Consider the following 25,816-nt stretch of genomic DNA (forward strand, 5'->3'; position numbering starts at 1 on the left):
ATATGTCTTGTCCCCTAAACTTATGCAGACATTTAGCCCCCACAGTCTTCTGTAAAAAGTATTAAGAGGGAAAAAAATGTATACTGTGATGTGTAGGGGTGAGGCTTTTGGAAATTGATTAAATTACATGAGGTCATTAGAGGGCTGGCTCCATTATTGGATCCTGGCAGTTTTATAAGGAGAGGGAGAGAGAAGCCACACGGAGACACACATACTCCCTCTATGCATCATATGCATCGTAAGCCAGGGGCTCCTTGCCATGGCCAACCCCATGACACCTGAGCTTTCCCACCAGCCTTGAATTCCTGGCCTTAACTTCTAACCTCCAACACCCCTGCAGTCTCAGATGCAGGGTTCAACTGGGGCAGGAGGAATGGTCCAAAGTCTGTATAAGGAACAGGGAGACCTCTAGACTGGGTTCCCACAGCCAAGTGACAGCTCTCCCCAGCCCCAGCAGAAGGCGGGCTATTGATTCCTGAATCACAGAGGTCTTGACCTTTGGGACACTGAGCAAAGTGATCAAATCAGAAGACTAAGTGACTATGCAAACTAAACCTTCAGTCCTCCTCCACTGCTCAGCTCTCAGAAGCAGGCTGAGCCCCGCCCTGCAGGAAAAGGGAGGGCTGTTCTCTGGGAAAACTGACCTGTCCCAGACGAAGTGCTCTGAAGCCAACACCTTGATTAATCAGACCACATAAAAATTAACAATCTTCAGCACAGGAAATATATCATAACTAATGTCAAAAGACAAACGGAAAACATAGGAAAACAGCACAATATACATTAAAAAAACAGCAAATTCTTTTGTTTTTACACCCTTTATAAAACATTCTCAAAGAGGTAAAAGCATCAATAATTCTAAGATTAACTATAAGTGGTTTTAAAATATGCAAATGTGCTGAAACTTGAAGCAAATTAAATAAAAGTAAATTAAAATATCATTTTCACAGTCAGTGGAAATACAAACAGATGCAACCCCTAGGAGAAAAATCCGGCGCCCTCTATCAGATTTGAAGGTGACCCAGCACCTTCACACTAATGGGAATTTACCTAAAGTAATTCACATATAAACAAGATACATGTACAAAAATAGCCATTGTGATATTGCTTTTTACTAGAATGTGATTGGAAATGACCTAAAGATTCCCTGAGAGTGGCCAGATAAATTATGATAACTACTTTACTGTACTATATATGCTATATCACATATAAATAACATGTTAAAATTCAACTAAACCATTTATAAGAAAAAAATTCACATGTGAACTTTTACATGCAAATGACATTCAAAATATATTAAGTGAAAAAACAAAAGAGAGAAGAACACACAGAGTTTGTGCTAAATGAAGTGCATGGGGGGATGTATATTGCTAGGGACTGAAAGTTTGTGGGCTCCCAAAATTAAAATGCTGAAGTCTAAATCCCCAGTGTGGTAATACGATGAGGCAGGACCCTGAAGGTAACTAGAAGATAAACATGGAGCCTGTGCCTTCCTCCCTTACAGGAAGAGGACCATCACCTGACCCTGGATCTGCTACTGCCTTGATCTTGGTCTTCTTGGCCCAAAACAACTGTTACTGAAGCTACCCAATCTACGGCATATTGTTACAGCATCCCAAACTGACCAAGACAAATGCTTGGATATGCAAAACAGCTGCACATGGTTGCCTCTCAGGAGAGAGTTTTATTTTTCATTATATACGCCCCCTATATTTTTTTCAAAAGTTTGGAGCACTTCTTTATTTATTTGAAAGGCAGAGTTACAGAGAGGTCCTCCAACCTCTGGTTCACTCCCCAAATGGCCACAACAGCTGGAGCTGGGTCAATCTGAGGCCAGGAGCTTCTTCTGGGTCTCTCACGCGGGTGCAGGGGCCCAAGGACCTGGGCCATTTTCTACTGCTTTCCCAAGCCATAACAGAGAGCTGGATCAGAAGCGGAGCAGCTGGGACTTGAACTGGTGCCTATATGGGATGCTGGCGCTATAGGCAGCAGCTTTTGCCCGCTATGCTACAGTGCCGGCCCCTACTATCCCTAGGCAACATGTGTGAGTTGATTTTTTTAAATATTTTTATCAGTTTTCCTTCCCAAGAATTACACAAGGCCTGGTGATGATAACTGACAGTAAGAACAAAAAGACATCAGAGAACAGCACAGTTAAGGCAATGGTTGGGGGCTATGATCCCTTTATCTGCTCAAAAATTGGTTTGAGCTTTCTCCGTCTTTACGGATGCTATGCTGTGGATCTGGTTTGTCCCTCTAGGGTCCATGTGTTGGGAGCTCAGCCCTCATTGTGCCCTGCTGAGGTGGGGGGGTCTTTCAGAGATGGTGCCTGGTGGGTGGTCATTGGGGGCCCTCATGTGACACCTTGGTAGTTTGAGCAGAGGATTGTCATAAAAGCCTGAGCCTGGCGCCTCCCAGTCTCGGGCTTCACTCCCACCACTGCCAACCATTATCATGTGATGCAGTCAAGTTCACCAGGGCTGAACTCATGCCTGCACCATGCTCTTGTGAGCTATATAAACCTCATTTATTTCTAAGAAGCCTGCCCCAGGTATTCATTATAGTGACAAAAAGCTAATACAATAAGCTAACCTCTTTTGCTGCTCTTTCCTTCCATACTTGCAAAACAGGAAGAATAATAAAGCAAGTTCATTTTGGTTTACAATTTTTTTAACTCTGAAACTCCTACTGTGACCACTTATTTAATGTAAATTTAAACCCTTCTTAATTCATTGCCTTAAGCTTTGTTACTAGGAATAGTGAGCACTAACCTGAATCTGAGAGAGTAATGCACTCCACATTAACAAATGTCTGAATTACAGCCTTGACACCACCATGCTGCAAGACCAAGTATGACCCACAGAGGCATAAACAAGACCATACCAGGGGCAGGAGCAATAACCTTGAGAAAGGTTTGCCTGATGCAAATGAGCCTCACAGACTGATTTATGAACCAATGTGTTTTATACTGATTTTATAAAGCCAAGAAATAATATTAATGAACAAGTATTTAGCTACTTCTTATAAGCTTACAGTCTCGCAGTGTAGATTAGCAGGTAAAGCCACTTGTGATGTAAGCATCTCATATGGCACTGGTTCTTGTCCTGGCTGTTCCACTTCTAATCCACCTCCATATTAATAGCCTGGGAAAAGCAGCAAAAGATGGCCCAAGTGCTTGGGACCCTGCCACCACTGTGGGAGACCCAGAAGAAGCTCCTAAAAAGCTTGGCCCAGCCCTGGCCATTTTGGCCATACAGGGAGTGAAACAGTGCATGGAAGATATCTCTGTTTCTCCTTCTCTCTCTGTAACTCTTTCAAATAAATGAATAATCTTTAAAAAAAAAAAAAGTCTCTCAGTTCAAATTTTGAACACAAATTCCATGTAGTAACAACCAAAATACTGCATATAATCCCCTATTTTTCATTAAAGTATTACTGACAGACTCATTTTTTAATTCACCCATTAAATATAATCAGTGAGTCTAAATTTTTGGTTTTTACCTTACATTTTTACCAAATCCATAAGCAACAAATTTTTTTCTGCTTTGAAGTTATATATTTCAAAAAGAAAAACATCCATAATACAAAATTCATTTTCAAAAAGTTACTGTTTGTGCCTGGGTTCAAACCCCAGCTCTGCTGCCGATGTCAGCTTCCTGCTAATGTGCACCTTGGGAGGCAGCAGGTGACAGTTCAAATACTTGGGCCTCTACCACACATGTGGAAGACCCAGATGGAGTTACTGGCTCCTGGCTTCAGCTTGGTCCAGCCTTGCCTGTTTGGGGCATTTAGGAAATGAGATTCTCTCTCTCTTTCCCTCTCTCTCTCTTTCTCTCTCTCCTTCTCTCTCTCTTTCTCTCTCTCCTTCTCTCTCTCAGAGCCACACTAGAATATCTTTACTTTTAGAGAACAGATGTATGTCAAGCACTCAAGGGCTATGTGTCATAGTATCTGCAGTTTACTTTGCATGGTACCAGAAAAAGATGAAAAAACATGGAAAAATGTTAATCACTGAATTCAGGTGGTAGGAATCTAGTGTTCCTGGCATTACTCTTTTAGCTTTTCCCTATATTTAAACATCTTCATAAAGATCACAAAAGTTTAATGCATGCCATCTTACAAATACAAGAATATCACTTTTCCCTAGCAGAAAGATATTAGATAATATGGGGGCTGGAAGAGGGTGGGCAGCCAGCTGTCCTGAAAGATAGTTCTAGGTTTAAAGCCTTCTCTTGAGTAGTGCTGAATCTTGGTTGTTACTTGCTAACATGTTGAATTGAAATGTTTCTAGCATCAGAATAGTTACCTTGTAACTACTATGAAAACAAACTACTAGGAAATCCCACAAAAGGAGAGAGAATCTTCATTCATTATTTCTTACACAAGATAATAACATTCAGTATACTTATGACTTTCATTATAAAAGAATGTAACAAAACATTCACCATTCCTCTTACATAAGTAACCCAAGGCAATGAACTGGAAAAGGTGTAAATGTCTAAGACGTGGTTGTTAAATAGATGCTTTAGATATTGCAAGGTTCAAAACTATAAACTTAAATGGATTTCTCATTACATTTGCAGACTATTATTTCGGGGCCCGAGCCGTGGCGCAATAGGTTAATCCTCCACCTGCGGCACCGGCATCCCATATGGGTGCCACTTCTAGTCCTGGCTGCTCTTCTTCCAATCCAGCCCTCTGCTCTGGCCTGGGAAAGCAGTAGAGGATGGCCCAAGTGCTTGGGCCCCTGCACCGGCATGGGAGTCCAGGAAAGAAGCACCTGGCTCCTGGCTTCAGAGTGGCACAGCGCCAGTCATTGCAGCCACCTGGAGAGTGAACCAACAGATGGAAGACCTTTCTGTCTCTCCCTATCTGTAACTCTATCCCTTAAATAAATAAATAAAATCTTTAAAAAAGAAGACTATTATTCCTATTTCCCAGGTCAAGAAAGAGTGGCAAAATGTCTCTTCATGGCAAATATTATTAAGTTTCCTTCTTGGCTGGAGCCCCATCTTTCTGTTCTTTGGACAAGCCACCATGTTAAACAGCTACTTGCTTTATAGGTTAAGACAGCTTGTCAAATTACATCAAATTGCAGCAAGAGGGGGAGGACATGAAGAATGGGTTTTCTCATACAGCGTTGGCAGGGGTAGTCGGTGTAATTTTTCTTGAAAAGTTTTGACAGCATTTAGGAAAATGTTAACTCACATATCCTCTGATGCAGCAATTTTACTTGTATATGTTAGTTTACAGAAACACACCTAAGTAGAGAGGTCTGTACAAGAATTGAGTTATAGTACTTGTTCCCAACAGCATGTATAAAGAAGTAGTTTAATGAACTGTAAGACAACCCAGTGACAGGATACTGTGCTAACATATTAAAAAGAATAAAGTGGTTTGATGTTTACTCACATGGGGAAAATCTTCAAGACATGACATTAGGTGAAAATAAAGCAACCTTTACAATAGGAATTAGAGTAAATCATTCATATTTTCAGGAAACTTTGTATTAAAATACATCAACAGGGAAATATATATGTAGGTAAGTGCACTGAAAAATTCTCAAAGAGACATCTATATCTCACATTATATGTGTATGTGTACATACATGAGGGTGATTCAAAAAAGCCCATGGGGAAATGAATTAAAAGGTAAGTTCAGGGGAAGGCATTTGGCCTAACAGTTACAATTCAGGTTAAGATATCCACATCCTACATTAGAGTGCCTGGGATTTGGCCCTGGCTCTGCCTACCGATTCCAGCTTCCCACTAAAGCAGACCCTGGGAGGCAGCAGGTGATGGTTCAAGCAGTTGTTGGATCAGTGTCACCCATGCAGGGGACCTGGATTGAGTTCCTAGCTCATGGCTCCAGCACAGCTGGCTCAGTCCTAGCCCTAGAAGGTATCTGGGAAGCAAACCTGCAGATGGGAGCACTCGCTCTCTTCTCTCTCTCTCTCTCTCTCTCTCTGCCTCTCCAGTAAGTATTTTTTAAAAGGTAAAGTTTATTTTGGTGTAAAAATTTTGAAATCCACATTTGAAATCAGATCTTCAAATAATTCATGTAAATGAGTTTTATGAAAAAACTATGCCTGGATAATTTCAGTTCTGGTCACATTTAGGGAAGAAAGTGGGATGGATGAAACAATTAAAATGGAGAATTTCTTCTGCATTGGGAGTTTCCCTATGAGATTATAGACATATAATCTTAGGTACTTTTTAACTGACATTTCTAAATGGACAAAGAGGCTTTATAACTTTATATGTCCGAAGTGTCCCAAATATTTTTGTGGCATTATCAACATTACACATTGAAATAATTTTAAATCCACAAATCAGGTGTGGGCATTTAGACATCAGTTGAACATCCATCTCCCACACTGGAGCACCTGCATCTGATCCTTGGATTTGGCTCCTGACTCCAGCTTCTTACTAATGAAGGTCCTGGAAGGTGATAGTGACAACTCAAGTAACCAAGTCCCTGCCACCTGGATTCAGTTCCCAGCTCCTGGCTTTGGTTGCAGATAGGGCCATTTCTGGCATTCAAGGAGTGAAATAGTGGATTGGAGCATGTCTGTCTGTCTGTCTCTCAAATAGATACATAAGTAAATCCACAAAATAAAATCAATACACTAGAAATTAACAAATGGTTATCACTGAAAAAAAAAAACACAAAAATTCACCAAGAAAGTCATTAAACCTCAACATTGAATTTCCAAGAAAACTGAAAGAGACCAAAATTTCTGCTTAAAACTAGTGTGAAAAACTCACTAACAGGCGTAATTTGGAAGAAAAGTTATAATCCTCACAGGTATCAAAAAAGCTCTGAAAATTCTGTACCTCAGTGTTCCCGTGTTAAAGCAATCTGAACACTTTAAGATTCCTACAAAATGGAAATCATAGAACACTGAAGATTTTATCAATTAAATATATTACTTTTAAGGAAAACCATTCTATCATTCCATGAGTCCAAAACCAACAGATTTTTACAAGTTGATTTAATGATGCCCTCTTTGAATAAGCAGAAAGTGATCCAATATTTTCTGTTGATTTGATTAGAAGGCCTGGGTAGGAGCCTGCAAAGCCTATATCTAAAAATACATAGTTAGACTATACATAAAAATACAAATAATAAGTAGAAACTAAATTACCCTCAGTAATGAAGGAATGCATGAATTTTTCTGAAAAATTGCAGGGCATATGATTAATATTAAAAAAAACGATTAAAGAATGGATAGCAGGGTTCAGAAAAGTGATGATAAAATACAAAAAGATCCAGTAATAAAAGTGCAACAGAAGGGAAAGATTTTTAGAAGACACAGAAGTGTTAAGAGAAATAGAAAAAAGAATAAACATGACTGAAAAGACATGTGGTAGTTAGGTGTGAGGAAATGAATAAACCATGTGAAAAAATCAATAATATTAAAAATGATTATGAGAAGATGTTGGACATGAATGGAAGACAAAAGAAATGATATATGTATAATTGAACCTCTTGAATAGGAAAAGATAACAAATGGAATTGAGGCTACATCCAAAGACAGAACAGAAAACTTTTCTTAAATAAGAGAGATTAGAAGATATAACCTTTTGGGGGCCAGAGCTGTGGCACAGCAGGTTAACGCCCTGGCTTGAAGCGCCGGCATCCCCTTTGGGTGCCAGTTCAAGACCCGGCTGCTCCACTTTCCATCCAACTCTCTGCTATGGCCTGGGAAAGCAGTGAAGATGGCCCAAGTCCTTGGGCCCCTGCACCCACGTGACAGATCTGGAAGAAGCTCCTGGCTCCTGGCTTCAGACTGGCACAGCTCTGGCCGTTGCAGCCAACTGGGGAGTGAACCATCGGATGGAAGACCCCTCTCTATCTCTCTGTCTGCCTCTCCTCTCTCTGTGTAACTCTGACTTTCAAATAAATAAATCTTTAAAAAAAAGACATATCATTTTAAGATGAATACAGTTTTTAAGATGTAAAGCTCTGTAAGTCTTACAGTATTTTCAAAACAAACATTCTAAAGTCAAAATACCTGGCTTTTTCAAATCCAAAATATATGGTAGCTTTAATTCCTCTGTCTCAAAGCATGACTTGTGTTAAAACATCTACCTTCAGAAATGTCAACAAATTTATATACCTGTCTCCTGCTTAGTAATCTTAATTTATTTTTTAAATTGTAAAAATGGTGTACTGTTGTCCCTTCACTATCCTTATAAAACAATCCCACTACAGGAATTAGATGAGAAGGAAAATGGGTGCCCTGGCTGCAGTTTCTTTCCCCACTCACTTTCTAATGTTCTCACATCCTCTTCCCACCCCTTTCTAAACAATTTATTAAATTTGATCATTAAATGCTAATCGGAGCCGGCGCCGCGGCTCACTAGGCTAATCCTCTGCCTAGCGGCGCCGGCACACCGGGTTCTAGTCCCGGTTGGGGCACCGGATTCTGTCCCGGTTGCCCCTCTTCCAGGCCAGCTCTCTGCTGTGGCCAGGGAGTGCAGTGGAGGATGGCCCAGGTGCTTGGGCCCTGCACCCCATGGGAGACCAGGAAAAGCACCTGGCTCCTGGCTCCTGCCATCGGATCAGCGCGGTGCGCCGGCCGCAGCGCGCTGGCCGCGGCGGCCATTGGAGGGTGAACCAACGGCAAAGGAAGACCTTTCTCTCTGTCTCTCTCTCTCTCACTATCCACTCTGCCTGTCAAAAAAAAAAATAAAAAAAAAAAAATGCTAATCGGATTTATAACACAAGTGTGCATGCACACACACACACACACACACACATCTAAGCGTGTATAAACTTAACACAAAGAGAAGAAAGAAGCTCCTGTTAGTGACAAGTCCCTGAGCCCATCTTCTCTTTTATCAGAAACCAGGGACCTCACACAGTACGCAGGTTGATTTTCCTTGATCCAAAGTTCTGGGGACCAAAAGTGTTTCAGGTTTTGGATTTTTTTTTGGTTTTGTTTGTTTGTTTTGGATGTTGGATATCGGCAGAGACTATTAGCTGAGCATCCTTAATCTAAAAATCTCAAGAAGTTTCAGGTTTTGGAGAATTTTCAGACTTTATGGTGTCTCTTGTTGACTAGATAAAGCCTTTCACCTTCATACTGCAAATAAATTTTCCTTAACTTATATAAATGTGTAAAACGTAATAGGAAGCAATCTGTCGGGGTACCACTAACATTCTGCTCCCTTGATCTGAGTTCTTATTAAGGAACATGTAGTACACTCACTGTTGTGAGAATTCATGGAGCTATACCTTTGTACATACAGAATAAAAAGTTTAGTGTAGAAAAATGAAACACTTTTCCAGCAATGTCATATGAACATTTCTTACACAACTGATGGTTACACATTTGAGTGATGGGGTTAACAGCTAACATCCATGTGAGTACAATGACGCCTGAACCAGAGTTTCATCAAGAGCAAAGCCAAAGTCAGAACTCTGTGCTCCCTTTTGTTGTGTGCACAGGGCAGAGAGTGGGTTGGTGTCCTTCCTCTGCTCCTCCCTCTCCCTCTCTCTCTTGTTCCCCACCCCCATCTGAACACTGGGCCTCAGGACCAAGAAGGCCACACACGGCTTCACCTGAAGTGATAAGCATAACCTGTTGTCGGCATCCAAAATACATCATCACACACTATTTACTTTTGCAGTTCTCATTCACAGCAGCATCTGGACTCTTAAATCAACTTTTAAAATATGGCAGTAGGAAGTTTCTACCAATACACCCAATTTAGAAGACCTTTAGATGATTTGAAATTCCTTAATTTGACCCCTAAAGTAAAGGGTTAGATATTTGCTGGAAAATGTAATGAGGAATGATGAAGAGAAAGTCTACTCAGGTTTAGTTCCACGTTTGTAGTTTATTATTTTAAAAGATTTATTTATTTGCAAGGCAGAGCAATAGACAGATCTTCTGTTTGCTGGTTAACCCCAGAAATGGCCACAACAGTCAGTATTGGGCCAGGAACTCTATCCCGGTCTCCCACATGGGTGGCATGTACTAAAGTACTCGAGCCATCTGCTGCTGCTGTCCTGGGTGCATTAGCAGGGAGCTGGATCAGAAGCAGAGCAGTCAGACTTGAAGCAGCACTCCAGTGTGGGACGTGGAGGTCCCAATGCCGGTCCCCTGGTTCTGTTTCGAATGAAACATTTGTCTCATCTTCAGCTGTAAGAAAGGGTGACACTACCTGCCAATCAAGAAACTGTTGTTTTAAATCACGGAACATAATAATCCAAATTTATTTCTTTTTTAATCAGAAAGCAGATCCAGGGGTGGGAGTGTGGTGCCACAGATAAGGGATCCAGCTTCCTGCTAATGCACACCCTGGCTCACATACTTGGGGCCCTGCCACTCACATGGGAGACTGAATGAGTTCCCGGCTCCTGGCTGTGACCTGGCTCAGTCCTGACAGATATGGGTATTTGGGGAGTGAACTACCAGGTAGAAGATCTTTCTTCATCTCTTTTTCTCTTTGCTTTTCAAATAAATAAACACAAAAATAAAATGTTTTAAAAACAAGTCAAAAATCAGTTATCTTTGAAAACATCAGTCCATATAACTTTTTACATATTTTTAGACATCAACAAGTTACTAAAAGTTGAGCTGCAAGTTATTAACTAACCTTCCAAGTGGATCTGCACCAAACCCACTGCTCTCCTAGGAAATATGAGTAGAACAGAACAGCTGGTAGCCAGGGCTCAGGGCCTAAAGGTAAGGAAGATTTCTTTCTCAATCAGGGAATTCCACTTACCCACTGAAGACAGGGTCATTTCTGAACAAGGTGGGGAAGAAGATATGAAAGCAGTGGGCAAGCAGGATCCAACAGTCAAACAGCAGCTGTGATCCTAAATGGTAGTTAGTTGCCCTCAACTTAATCTTGCACAGCCTGACACTGTGCCAGATGTGGCAGGGGGTGGGGGTGGGGAGATGTAGGGGCACAGCACAGGTGCAGGCACTGGCCGACCTGCCTGCCTGCCTAGAGGCCCACAGCTGAAGACTAGCTGCTCCTGGGCAACCTCAGAGCAGCTGGGATCTCTCAGCACTTCCCTGTTAAGCTCCAAGACAGAGTTCACTTGCACATCTACTTCACAAGGCCAAACCTTTCAAGTAAACCACAGGTACCTAACATTAGCCAGAGCAAGCTTCACACACTGCAAAACTCAACAAACCCGTGAACATAAACCACACACCCAGAACAAAACCACTCGACGGCCTGGATCCTCCGTAGAAGTTAGGTTAACCATCAACACCTGCATTTCTATTTTTGCTCTCTCCCCAGTGCCCTCACTGTTCTGCAAACAGCCATTTCAATGTGAGTGCTTAACAAACGAGACTGCACGCACGCTAGGGTGAAAGGAGGAGGAAAGCAAAAAGTGGACCATTTCAGGAGCAGAGCATAAACACACTAAGGAGGAATTCGCTCCCCAAGAGTGGGCCCTGCACACTGGCAGGATGAGCTCTGCCCTCAGGAGCTCCGACCCATACTTAACCGGGAGCCCTTTGATCACCTTTATAAAAAGCCAAGAACTGTAGTGCATACATGGGGTGGGGGTAGAGGTGGGGATTACACACCTCAATCACTAGGAAGCCGTTTCCAGCAACCACCTTAAGTCACGCTTCGGAAGAGGCAGAGCAGCTGTTTTTACTGTGAAATGCCTTTGGCTGGTGACCAGCCTGGGCTTCATGGGGTGACCAACCGTTCCTGTTTTCCCTGGACAAAGTCACTCTCCAGGGGCAGTGGCTGGGGGTTCGCTTGCAGGCAAGGCTCTGCCAGGACCTGAGTGGCTGGCAGAGGGCAAGTCACTGCATCTCTCCAGGCTTCAGCATCTCAACGCATGAAGCGGAGGCAGGACATTTTTACTTCTTCCAGTTATTGCTCCAAGTATAGTCTTGAGATTACTTGCGCTTTAAAACAGTGAATGGCAGGTGGTGTTCCAGAGAGGGAGGGAGGTTGCTAGGAGCAGTGTGCCCTGGTGGGGAGGACTATTTATCACTGCTATCAATTCTGTGAGAATTGGCTTCACATGGTGCTAATAAAAAAGCAGCCCGACAGTTAGTCAATATTATTGTTTTTATAAAAACCAGCTGCAGGAATACCCTCCTGTGCATGCACCCACGGCCCACTGTCCCCAGCACCACCTCCACTTCCGAACACCCTGTTGTCTGACCCGTGATATTTTTGAATGAGTAAGTTTCAATTTCTTTTCTAAGTAGAAAGTCTATGACTATTAAGATTATGACTGCATTATGTAGAGGCAATTTTTGGTAATCTGCCATTCTACAGATTGTGGTTTCATCTTTGGCTTACTTCCTCTTTCAAAAGATAACCACCCTAAGATGCCTTCATCAGTGACTTTAAAAAAAGGATTTAAAAAATGTACAAATGATATGAAACTATGCAGAGCTGGAGAAATGCTTATAGGTGAAAGCAAGTCTAAATCCCTTTGAACTAATTTGGTCCCACTTGGGTTAGCCACATGAACACCAATGACGTTCAGATTCAAGGATGAGTATCTGTTTCTCTTGAGAAAAAATTATAAATGTAATATTTTCAGCTAAACTTGTTTTTTGGGGGTTCTTTTAAATATTTATTTTGAAAGGTAGAGCAATGACAGGGGGAGGGTGGGGAGAGAGAGACAGAGAGAGAGAGAAATATCTTTCATCTGCTGGTTCATTCCTCAAATGTCTGCAACAGACAGGTCTGGACCAGTCCAAAGCCAAGAGCCAGGAACTCCATACTGGTCTCCCACGCGGGTAGCATGAACTCAAGTACTTGAGCCATCATCTGCTGCCTCCCGGGTGCATCAGCAGGAAGTTGGGCTGGAAGCAGAACAGCCAGGACTCCAACCAGCATGCCAATATGGGATGCCAGCACTGAAGGCTGTGGCTTGATCCACTGCACCACCATGCCAGCCCCATTTCAGCTAATTTTGAATGTTTGCATTTTCATTAATATGATCCCAATGCCACTAGACTTTTTTTCTTCAGGATTCAATTAAGATAATCCATAGGTTTAAAATTCTGAAAGAAATCAATAAATGTCCATCTCAAGGCTTTCCTCTTTCTAAGAGGCTCTTACTAGAAAAACTGTTTCTGAGCTATCTAAATGTTAACATACAATCCCAGCAAAGTACATCATATGAGTATAAGCTAGACAAGGCACAGCTGTTCCCTGAGAAGCTGGGGTTGTTTTCTGCCATTTATAACTGGAAGAATCAGAATCTTCTTTGGAGGAAAAATGGGAGAGGAGAGGAGAGAGAACAGAAAATAAATCTCAAATGACTGCAGTGACAACCCTCAGCAGTGAGAATGGGGTCTGTCGTTCAGGAATGAAGTCTATCATGCATGTTCATGATATACAGGTAATAGCAATCAGGTCTTGTTTCTACAAATCAGAGTTCCAACAAACACTGAGTGTGTGTGTGTATGCCTTGAATAACCCTGAACATGTCTTGAGTAAACCTGAATAGCAAGTTACATTACTTGAATAAGCTAGGCATTGCCCTAAACAAAATATATGCATGATCTCATTTGAGTCCTAGCAGAAACCCAATGGGTTTTGGAAGGCAACTGAGCTTGGAGAGGTTAAGAAATTTGCTCTTAGACTGCTAATAAATGGCAGGGCCAGAATGTAGTGCAGGTCTTAACAAACAGAAATACCAAATTTGATGTTGGCCATCATCAGAGGTTGAATACCCAAATCAAGTTTCCCTTGAGACTATATGCAATGGAAAGGATCATCAGGGCAAGACTGCAGGGGGGAGGTAGACTGGGGTATTTGTGGAAGCCTACTCCACTGAAAGGCAGCTCCCCTAGAAAACGCCATCCCTCTCTCAGGGGCTCCCTCCAAACACACATACTCCACAGAAGGTGTCCGGCTTTGACTGGCACACAGTGCACATCACCTGTTAAAACTCCACCATTAGTGGCCAGCGCAGCAGCTCAATAGGCTAATCCTCCACCTGCAGTGATGGCACACTGGGTTCTAATCCTGGTCAGGGCGCTGGATTCTGTCCTGGTCACTCCTCTTCCAGTCCAGCTCTCTGCTGTGGCCCGGGAAGGTAGTGGAGGATGGCCCAAGTCCTTGGGTCCTGCACCCGCATGGGAGACCAGGAGAAGCACCTGGCTCCTGGCTTCAGATCAGCGCGGTGCGCTGGCCGCAGCGGCCATTGGGGGGTGAACCAGCCGTAAAGGAAGACCTTTCTCTCTGTCTCTCTCTCTCACTGTCCACTCTGCCTGTCCAAAAACAAACAAACAAACAAAAACAAAAACCACACACACTCCACCATTAGAAATACTTTTCTACCACCAAATACAAGCAGATCCCTGGTGCACAATACACATCATTATTAACAGTTGAGAAGAAAAGGCACAGTGCTGAAGAGATTGGGGCTTCAAGGCCTGTCTAAAATTCTAAATGTGTATTGTTCAACAGAACAAGTAAATCCTCCAGGTCCAGGATCAGATATATAAACAGGTCTCACTGTCTCCATATGCTGCACGCCCTCCCCAAAGCTCACACTTCCCACACGTGCACCCAAAACATTAAATCACATTACAGAATGTTACCTCTCAGTAGGTGCTAGGTACTATACTACGGTGTCAGTTATTTTTTAAAGAATATCTATTTTTAAGAGCCAATTATTGTTGATTTCATTTTGAGTACATTTTCTCATGGCATCTTCCAATATTATAAAGTAGGTATATTCCCCATTTTATAAGCAAGAGCACAAATTTCAAAGAGTATATGGTCTTCTGCATTTGGATTTAAACCCAAGTTCTATAATCTTTCTTATATACTACCCACTTTTCTTTTAATTCTAGGTAGCAATACACATTTCTAGTTAATTGAAATAAATGTACAAACAATAAAAATTAAAATGCACTGTCACCATCAAGTCTACTCGTGCGCTGAAAGATACACACCACTGGCACACAAAGCCCTCATATTTTCCTAACTGCCATAAAGCTTAAGTGACTGACTGTTTCTTTCTCAATTTTCTTCACTCAAGCTATCATGTCCAAAACTGCCAGTCTTCTTAAACCACCAGGTTACTTTATTTTGTTTTGACAAATGGTGATCTATTAAAGCTAGATCTACAGTGCCACTTAGACTAGCTGGCAGCTTTTACTCTGATACTTGCCAAACTGTGTCTCTGGACAAAATTTTAGATGCTTTTCTTTGATCCCGCCCCTACTCTAAACTCTATGCTCTATCTCTTCTCCCAAGACTCCCCTGTGTCTTTATGGGATCTGTACTAACAATAGGACGGAATGAAGGGAGGGAAGGAGGGAGAGGAGAGGTTGGAGGAGGGAGGAAAGGAGAATGGTAGGAAAGGAGAGAAGGAAGGAAGGAGTGAGTTGGGAGGGAGAACAGAAGGAACAAAGACTCTCAATGACAGCTTTGAGACAGCATCAATAGGTTTGTAACCCAAAAACCTCAGAGATAAGACATGACATTTATGTAGATAACGGCAAGTCACAAATCGATGTTATTCCCAAGTCACTGTGTATAAAAGGTTACTTAGTAAAGGAATGCATTCCTTCTGCAATTAAAAACATTTGTGTGTCTCTAATTTCACCCTTGCCATAAACAACTCCTACAATCCAATTCTAAGGTAATAAAAGCAAAAGTAGGAAGAGGATGCAAGAGCAGCCCAAAACAAGTCCATTCTGAAGGCAGGTAACCAAACAAAAACCAGAAAGTTCTGTCCCTCTTTCAAATAAAATGAAAATAAATTTTAATGTGTTTCAAAACCTACTGTTCTACCTTATGTACCTGCTAAAGTTTAAAATTGGATTGCAACTATAATATGTAGAATTTGAGAAAACAATCAAACTATTCAAATATGTAAACCATCTACTTATAAAATGTATGAAATTAAAGTGAGAGATATGGAAGAGGGTCAAAGCTGGCATAAACCCACCAAAACGTCACAGGATTTATCTGCAGCCTAGGCCTCTTGCCTTAGGAGAATTTTTTAAAATATTTATTTATATATTTGAAATGCAGAGTGACAGAGAAGAGACAAAGAATATTTAATGTACTGGTTCACTCTCTAAATGGCCACAACAACCAGGCTAGGTCAAGGGGAAGTCAGGAGCCAGGAACTCCATCCTCGTCTCCCAGATGGTGGCAGGGGCCCAAGCACTTGAGCCATCAGCCACTGCTTTCTCAGGTGCATTACCTGGGAGAGAGGGATGGAATCTGAGCAGCTTAAACTGGAACCCACACTCCAATATGGGATGCCAGCTTTGCAGGAGGCAGCTTGACCTGCTTCACCACAACGCTGGTCCCGCCTTGGTAGAATTTTATTCTATTACCCTGGTTTGCTTTACAGGCACTGTGAACTCCTCAGGATGCCTTTACTTTAAACCCAGGGATCTCTTGAAACTCTGACATGCTTTTTAGAAAGACTCTGCTCTCCTTTCCCCTATATCCCAGTTCACTGCTATTAAGTTGCCATATGAACAAATGGGACTGAAGTAAGCTGCTCAGTTAAAGTGCCTTCCAAAAGAGCCCCGGGACACTTAGACACTCTGGATTTAACTTTCCTTCTGTCACCCCTCGCCTCCCACCCAACCATGTCACCTGACTCTGGAAAGATGAGGGGCTCTCCTAGATCCAAAGGGAATCATGCATTTAATAAAACAGCACTTCATGGAACTGACATCAAGAGAACTGGGATGTTTGCTCTTAACTAGAAAAATGAAGTCAGTTATAATAGTGACTTTATTTTAAAGTTAGTGAATCTTCTATTACAATTTTTTATTACCACAAAAAAAAAATCCTTACCCTTTTAATGATTTATAAGAGTACAGCTCAGGGGCACTGAACACATTTGCCTCATGGCAGTGCTATCATCACCCCTGCCCCTCTCCAGAAACCTTTTCATCTTGCAAAACTGAAACTGAAATAACGCCCCACCCTCTAATCCCTGGCAATCACCACTCCACTTCCTGTGTCTATGAATCCGACTGCTCTGGGTGCCTCATATAAGTGGAATCACACAATGCTCGTCTCTGTGACTGGCTTATTAGCATCACATCTTTAAGGTTCTTCCATGCTGTAGCAGAATATTCATCCTTTTCAACCTGCGTAATATTCCACTGGACACCTACATATCCTATGAGTGAATACCTGGGTTGGTTCTACCTTTAGGTTATCATGAATACTGCTGCTATGAACATGGTATACAAATAGCTCTTTAAGACCCTGATCTCAATTATTTGGGCCATATACCTAGAACTGGAATTGCACATCACCCAAACTGTTTTCCACACCTGACATTTCTACCAGCAGTGAACAAGGATTCCAATTTCTCCACATCCTCACCAACACTTGTTATTTTGTTTATTGTGCTACAGCAGCATCCTATTAGATGTAAAGTTGTATCTTACTGTGCTTTCGATCTGCATTTTCAATTAGTCTAGTGAACCATCTTTAATCAAAAGTTCAGAAAGGCAATATAAAGGACTTTAGGCTCTATTTCTGAATTTCCCAGTATAAGAACTTAAGAATTCGTGATACATAGGTCTCCCTCCTGGCCCATGCTTTCTGTCTCCCTCTCCATTAAAAGGCAGGGATATCATCTTCCTCATTTCCTTGAATGTGCAGAGTCTGAAAAGCTTCCCCTGGTGATGATGACTTCAGTTGTAGGGGAGAGGCAAGAGGCTAAGAGAAATAAGAATAGAAACATGTGACCAAAGAAACAGACCAAGACAAAGCCATTCTGCTTAAAAAAAAATTAAAAAACCAAAGGCCACTACTTTCCCACACAACATACAAAACACACACACACACACACACAAATAAAACTGGATATACATGAGTCCACAGAAAATGAAATACAAATGATTACACATATTTGAAATAATTCATTATGAACAAGTTTAAAACACCTTATAGCTATAAAAATTTTTTTTAACTTCCAAAGCAAAAGTTGCCTCAAATGGCAATAACTTGCATTCTAAGTACTAATAGCTGTAATGTTTCTGGACAATGATTTGGCAATTGGTATCTACCAAGACCTCTAAAATATTCATCCCCTGGGATATAGAAATGTCATTTCTAGGAAACATCCCTTATGAAATCATTAGGAATTGACAGACATTTGCATAAACTGGAAATAGCCTAAATTTCCCAGAAAACTATGGGACTGGAATGCTAGGGTTCAAGTGCTCACTCTGCTTCCAATTCCAGTTTCCTGCTAATGCACACCCTGGGGGCATAGCAGATGATGGCTACAGTAGTTGGGTCCTTGGCACCCACCCACAACACCCAGGTTTCTTCTGCCTGGTCCAGCTCTGACTATTGCAAGCATTTGGAGAGTGAACTAGAGAGTGAGATATTTTTCTGCATATGTGCATGTGTGTGTGTCTTTCAAAAAAATATGAAAATCAATTAAAAACATATAGTTCCTAAAAATACTAAGTGGCACAACTAGTTAACTAACAAACATAATCTGGAAGGCTAGTATCCTGACTCAAAAGTGTTTAAGAAATGAACTGGGGAAGAACAATATAATTTTGAGAGCCTTGACTTTGTAAGATGTTAAAAACTAATGGCTGGGCTGGCGCCTGGCTCACTTGGTTAATCCTCCGCCTGCAGCACCAGCATCCCATATGGGCGCCGGGTTCTAGTCCCAGTTGCTCCTCTTCCAGTCCAGCTCTCTGCTGTGGCCCGGGAGGGCAATGGAGGATGGCCCAAGTGTTTGGGCTCCTGCACCTGCATGGGAGACCAGGAAGAAGCACCTGGCTCCCGGCTTCAGATCGGCACAGCACCAGCCATAGCAGCCATTTGGGGAGTGAACCAACGAAACGAAGACCTTTCTATCTGTCTCTCTCTCTCACTGTCTGTAACTCTACCTGTCAAATAAAAAAAAATAAATAACCAATGGCTTCAGAAGATCTTCTTTTGCCCGGTGACAATGGAAGAAATGTACAAAAACCTTTGATCTACAACGTGGGCATGGATCTCAATGCTCACCAACAAGGTTTAATCAGGTGAATGAAGTATATGAGGAAAATTTAAGGAAACTGCAGTGAGATCTGACAAAGCCATGGGGTTAGGGTACTGATGGAAGAAATTCACCTGAAACTCATTTTCCTTCCTCTGCCACCTGCCCTTCCCATCACAGAAGAGAAACCACTCATGAAGTTCCTCACAAATGAGCAAGAAATGTATGTAGGATAAAACTATAACTCTGTCCATGGAGAATTCAGATATCCTCATTAGAGGAGACATAAGTGAACTCCATGTTCAATTCATAATATGTGATCCCATTAAATCATTTGTGATAGTTTAAAGTCATTTCACACACTCCCACAGCAGTCTAAGATCACTAACATTAAGTCTTGGGGCAAGCGCTGTGGTGCAGTAGACTAAGCCTCCACCTGTGGTGCCAGGCATCCCATATGGGCACTGGTTCGAGTCCCAGCTATTTCATTTCTGATCCAGCTCTCTGCTATGGCCTGGGAAAGCAGTAGAAGATGGCCCAAGTCCTTGGGCCCCTGCACCCATGTGGAAGTCCCGGAAGAAGCTCCTGACTCCTGGCTTCAGATCAGCTTAGCTCCAGCCATTTGAGGAGTGAAACAGAGGATGGAAGACCTTTCTGTCTCTCTCTCTCCCTGTAACTCTGACTCTCAAATAAATTTTAAAAATTAAGCCCTTTACTCACAAATAAACCTATTAAAAATAGCTGAACTAACTGTACCCTGCAAATATAAACCTTTTATTTTGCTAGATGACAATGCTCTACTAAAATCATGCCTTAAATATCATCTCTTAAATACTGTCTCTTTGATTTTAGGTATTTTTTTCCAACAAAATCTTCATGGAACCAAACTATCCTACTCCAGTAAGAAAATATAAGAGGCAACCTATTTGTAGACCCCAATTCTTCTTTCTAACCCTTGTCTCTGGCAGAGCAGGTGTCCACAGTTTTAATCTGAATCACACCATCATTTAACAGGGTAGCTAAGGCACACTTATATGAAGGGGCCTGCAACAAGTTCACGGAAATCCTTGTTTTAGAAAATTATGTATGGATTTCAATTTGGGGGAGTGCCAAAATAAACCTATTTTTTAATTCCATTTTTACACAAAATTTTTGAAGTACTCTCACAGAGTTTAGTATCTAGTACTGATTACATGAGAAAAGACAGTTCTGTATACAAGTTGTTTTCAAATAGTTTTAAAATATATATTCATTTCAAGGTGCATTAAAGGAACATCCTTCAGGAATGAACTTTGCCGGATTCTCCACTTTTCCCTGGCAGTCACTCACTGCTCTCCTCCTCTTCCCCTGCTCCCTCCATCTGCCTCTTTCTCTCTCCTCTCCTTTCACCTTCCTTGCCCTCCATTCTCTGTGCACTGCCATAGAGGGTCTCACTCCGGACTTGTGGTCAGGCAAAGATATTAGACAGTAAATCCATAAGAAAACGCCCCCGGGACAGACTTCGCCTCTGACCCAATGGAGACACTTGTTCTTTGAAGTCTTGGGGGCAGGAGATCATTCTTGGGCTGAACGAGCCAAGTCAGAATGTTCTGTGTCAGCCTCATGACAGATGATACTCCTCACACAGCTCGGCATTTTGAGAGCAATTCATTTCTCACCCTGTCGCCACAAAAGGTGCCAGAAGGTGCCAGGTCTACTCCGGGGTCTACATAAAAGCAATTGTTTTCTCAATAGAATCTTCTTTGCTGATTATCCCAAAATTCCTTAGCTTCTGGGAGCATAAGTGATAACAGCCTAAATGATTCATTTGACTCAAAACACAATTGAAAAAATGCAAGAAACAAAACCACTGACTGGAATATTTCTATGGGGAAAAAAATCTCTTTATTCTGAGGGACATATTTCTGCCTGCCAAAACATGACATTCTGCCTGCTTCAAAGTTTCATGGGATAATAATTGGTTAGCTTCAGAGACGACTCACAGGAATCAGAGAATTGGGAGGGTGGAAACAACCTTAGGTTACCAAAGTCATTTGCTTCACTGCATAAATGAGAAAATAAGCAAAGAGAAATTAGGAGGCTACTCCAGAAGAAGTGAGTTTTGACTCACACTTGAGTGTCATGATTCCCAATCAGTACCTTCTACATCTCCCTCCTGGGACCACATGGAGAAAAGGCATTAAAGTTACCTTTTAAAACAATAACTCAAGAATTTTCACTTCTAAACAGGGATTCAGCAAAACTTTAATTCCACGCTAATGAATATCATAACAAAACACATTTTTGAAAAAGTGAGATCACAAAAAGCATTTATTATCATGCCTGAGAATGGTTAACTGTGCCTACACAAGCGCGGTTATATCAACAAAACTCACTATATCAACAAAACTCATCAGACGGCAATGTTCCATTTTTAAATGATATTTTATTTTTGTCAAGTCAATAATATAATAATGGTATATGTTAATTTTCATTCTAGAAAAAACTATCCAGTTGCTCTTTAAAAAAAAATAGCAGACATTTTATTCTGTCAATCAAGTAGTACCTACAGAGGCTCGTTAAGTCCCTACCCAGAGTTAAGTTCAGTATTCAGGCAATGTTAAAAATCGCCAGGCTCTAGGCTACCCAATGTCTCAGCCAGAAGTCACTAACCTTAGGCTGCTCTATTTTTCACCAGCCATGCTGAGCTTCCATATTGCTGTCCATATGCTGCCATTAAGTGGCATATTCTGGCCACCAGTTCCTCCACTGTCACTCCAACCACAGGAGTGAAAATAAAAAGACAGGGCTGTTCAATTGGGCAAAGCCAAGTCAGTCCATTTAGTGTTGTTTGTCTTCATAGAGAGAAATACATAAAACCGAGAAAGTACAACTTTACATTCAGCATTTTAACCTCAACAAGGGCTTCGTCAACCTGGTATACTGAACAATAAGGACCTTTAATTATCAGTTATTTCCTAGATACGGTTCTCAACTTTAAAATACGTCAATGGCGATAGAAGCATAGAAGGAACGGAATCTGGAAGGAATTACTGTATGACAAAAGCATGTCATCTTATGGTAGGCTTCTTTAAATCATGGTACACATCATAGCATACTGCAAAAGAAACGGAATAGAAAACAGGTTAAAAGGGTACTGAGCATGATGATTAATGAGAATTGTATCAGTAATAATAGTATAGTGGGTTTGGTTAAACTGATTCAGGTCCTTGGTGGACGCTACTTGAGATGGTTGTCCTAGGCTGGATTCCAGAATGTGTCACCAGGTTTGAGAAGAGGAGCAGATGCAGAACTACTAATTCTATTACCACTATTCCCCAGCATTTTCAGAGGATATAGAGATTCTGTCTAAAATGGTGAAAGACTGTCAGCACTACAAGAAAAACTGAGTAGGCACCCTTCCAAAAGTCAGCAGCTTCCTGTGGTACATGCGCCACACTGGGTTTTGGCTGTGAAAATTGATCATAAACGGTCACATTCCATACAGTGCACCAAGTCATTTCTACTTGAATCAATGGCATGAAGGAAACCAACCGATCCTTTACATTATCACTGTGAGGACATCTGCAGCGACTGATAGTAGAAGCAGATGACCCCTTTGTGTAAAACTGCACGTCAAGTGATGGAACCAGGCAAAGGAAGAGGCAAAATGAACATCTATGTTCCAACTACTAGTGTTCAACTTTTTAAAGGCAGAGAGGGTCTAAGTACAAAGCCATCTGCATTCTCCAATAAGTTTTTCTTTTTTTTTTCCCCCCAACCTAATAAATAGCCTAGAATCGGCACAGAGAAGAAATGTGTCAGGAAAATGCAGCTTCTTCAGGCATATCATTGGCTGGCATGTTTTTGTTCTCCAAAATATAGACTGAACACTCCTTTCAAATGCATTAGGTCTCTAAAAATCCAGCCCGAGTTGATCATCCAAAATCTATCAGTCATTCAGCAGTCGTGTGCGGAGCGCCTACACAGTGCTCTTCTTCAGAATGCGTTTGTTTTTGGAGAGACCGAAAGGTTAGATAGTTCACATTTTCTGTACGCAAATATTTGCTCTAGGAGCAACACGAAACCTGCAAACACACCCACTTTTTCACAGTCGTCTTGACACTAGATAGGATCAAAGACCTATCTGCCTGAGATTCCAATCACTTTAAAACAGAAGGTCTATAAAACTGTTCCTTTGTGCCTGTCCATTTATGCATGGGAACAGCTGACAGTTCTCAAGCAACAGTATTACCCATTGAAAAACACACCTTCCTTAAACAAAAGGCACTTTTTGTTCCCATGAGGCTTTGTTGCCATTTCCAGCATTAAAAAAAAAAAAGATACCAAAGATACATTCTGTTATCCTCAATAGTGGTTTTGGGCAAAAAGAATCAGCGCAGAAGATAACAGACCAAAAGCTTAAGAAACAAAACCGATGTGAATTGGGGTGGGGGTGGGGAAGAGGTGGAACGAAAGTGAGAGAAGGAGTGTAAACTTTGCTGTGTAAGACAGCCAGCTTTATTGATGAATTGGGTATGGGAGAAAGGAGGAGAAGGCGATACTGTTTTCAGTTGCATGCTGCGGTCTCGGTTTTCTTTCAATAACACTCAGAGAAGGCAGGACAGGGGACATCTAGTTCAGCGATTAGGGGTGATTCAATGAAACACAAGTTTGTGGGTGACACAGTGGAGATATCTAACCAAATCGAGAATTATACAATTATGTGACAATTCTTTAATTTTTTTAGTTCTTAAAAAAAAGTTTATGACTAAGTTACCACTTGACTATTCACCGTTTTTGCAGGACGTGCACCCCTCCTGTTAGACACTCTCTTCGAAAGAAACCGCTGATGACCTGCAATGCTATTGTCACCCATTTCTCGGGACGATGGGCCCGGCACGCAGTGTCACGGGTGGAAGTCACAGAGCGACCAGAAGCCAAGGAGTCCCTGGGGGATTCTCCCGAAGCACGGTGCCTACAATCAGCGCGCCGGAGCCCAAGGGTGGGAAGCGTGAGCGATCTCTCCGCCTTCGGGCCGCGCGTCCTAAAGGTTCCTGGCTGTCAGGTGGGTGGCTGCGAGCCCCGGCGGGGAAGCTCGAGCCCGCAGCGCCGCGCCGCGCCGGTGCAGAGGGGCGAGCCCCGCGGAGTGCGGCGCGTCCCGCCGCCGGCCGCCGCTCACCTTTGTTCGCCTGCCCTAGGCGCCAAGAGGAGACGACCCGGGCCCAGAGGGAGTGCGGGGGTCCACGCGAACCACCCGCGGTCCCTCGGGGCGCTCCGACGGGCATCGATAGGCAAACCAGACCCTCGCCGGCTCCCAGAAAGGGAGCAGGGCAGAGGGGTAGACAACGCCTCCCCGAACATGAAGGGGGGCGGCATGAGCAACGAGGGCGCGGGGGCGTGCGCCACAGAGCACGCGAGTGTGCGTGTGCGCGCGAATGTGTGTGCGAGTGTGTGTGTGTGTGTGTGTGTGTGTGTACGCGCGCGCGCGCAGGGGGAGGGGAGGAGGTGCTCCTGCCCTTCTTACCTCTCGAAGATGAGCCGCACCATGAAGATGCAGAAAGCCAGGGGGAAGGCGAGATAGAGGTCCTCAGCCTGCGGGAAGGTGGCTTCCTCCGTGTTCTTCAGGTCCGCCCAGGTGACATTGTGCGGGAGCCAAAACCTCTCGTTCCAGAACCAGGCTAAGATCCCTGCCATCTTGCTTTGTCCACTCCTGTCCTGCGGCTCCCGCGACCGACCGAGTTCTCCGCGGCGCAGGGCGCCCAGGGATGCGCGCCCGGCTGGCCCCACGCCTGTGCTGCCGCCGCTGCCGCTGCCGCTGCCGCCGCCTCCTCTGCGGCCGCTGCTCTCGAAGGCTCGCGGCGAGCCCCGGTTCTCTCCTCCCTCTGGCCGGGCTGGGAGAGGGGCCGCCTCGCCCGTCACATGGCAGCCCAGGCCGCTCACCCTGATTGGCTCGTGCTCGCGTCAAGCAGCCAGGCACACGCGGCCAGCTCGCCCACGCCCGGGGAGCAGGGCGCAGCCGCTGCGCCTGGGCGCTGCAGCACCGCTCGGAGGAGTGCTGTCCGCTTGGCGCTCCCCGCGCTCTCGCTTTGCGCTTAGGGCAACGACGGGAACAGGCGCCCCAAGTCCGCCCCAGCCCCCCCTGGTTTGCTTGCACATGCTCAGAACTCCCGCACTGGAGTTTCAGGGCTCCCAGAAGTGGTGACCCGGCGGAGGGGGAGGCAGGTGGGGGCCGAGGCTTCACCACCAGTCCTTCTGTGAAAAAGGACAGCAAAAGGAGAAGTAGGGGGTGGAGAGGCAAAAGAGGAAGAAATGGGAGGAAAGGATCCCCCACTCCAGCGCTTGGAGAGCAGGGGGAAATCAGGAACTGGGCAGGTTGGTTTGGCAAGCGCCTCCTGCTTCTAACCCACGCCTGTCTTCCCCCCAGCTTTGACCTTCCGGCCTCATTACACTACTGTGTCTCATCAAACCAGCTCCTCAGAGACCAAGACCCTCTATTTTGCATAAAAAATTAGGCGCTTAATTGCTATTTGATGAACATGATGCTGGAGAGAGTAACTGTAGCATTCTGTCTAACTGTCCCCTCAACTAACCCCTCTGAAAATGCCGCTGGACCCCATTGTGGATAGGTGGCTCAGGACAGAGCCTCCACTCTCCTACTTGCATTCTAAACCTTAAAGCGTTAGGCCTGTGAGGCCTAGCCCAGGCGCCTTCACTCCCACAATCTATTCCCCCTCTGATACAGGAACCATGTGTGCACTAGCACAGTGGCTACTTTTATTCGTTCGGTTTTCTCACATCCATTGATTTTTCTGTTTGATTCTACCAGCAAGTCCTAGTAGACCTTTCCAATGGGCGTTTAAATCGCTCACACACACCAACCCACAAA

At 43.3% G+C, this 25,816-nt stretch overlaps 1 protein-coding gene across 3 annotated transcripts in view; it reads right to left on the minus strand.

Annotated features, from left to right (window-relative positions):
* CERS6 (ceramide synthase 6) overlaps positions 1-25,235 on the minus strand; it is a 338,155-nt gene extending 312,920 nt beyond the window's left edge. For 2 of the 3 annotated variants that reach the window (XM_051848533.3, XM_017343213.4), the window contains exon 1: positions 24,455-25,235. In XM_051848533.3, the coding sequence (XP_051704493.1) occupies positions 24,455-24,624 (170 nt within the window). In that variant the 5' untranslated portion in view covers positions 24,625-25,235. The remainder of the gene's footprint in view (positions 1-24,454) is intronic. The other variant, XM_089328244.1, reaches the window with a different exon arrangement.
* Positions 25,236-25,816: the final 581 nt, after the last annotated feature.

The sequence above is a fragment of the Oryctolagus cuniculus genome, chromosome 3, assembly GCF_051225735.1.
Source record: "Oryctolagus cuniculus isolate XC-2025 breed Fujian yellow rabbit chromosome 3, ASM5122573v1, whole genome shotgun sequence".
Lineage (NCBI taxonomy): Eukaryota > Metazoa > Chordata > Mammalia > Lagomorpha > Leporidae > Oryctolagus > Oryctolagus cuniculus.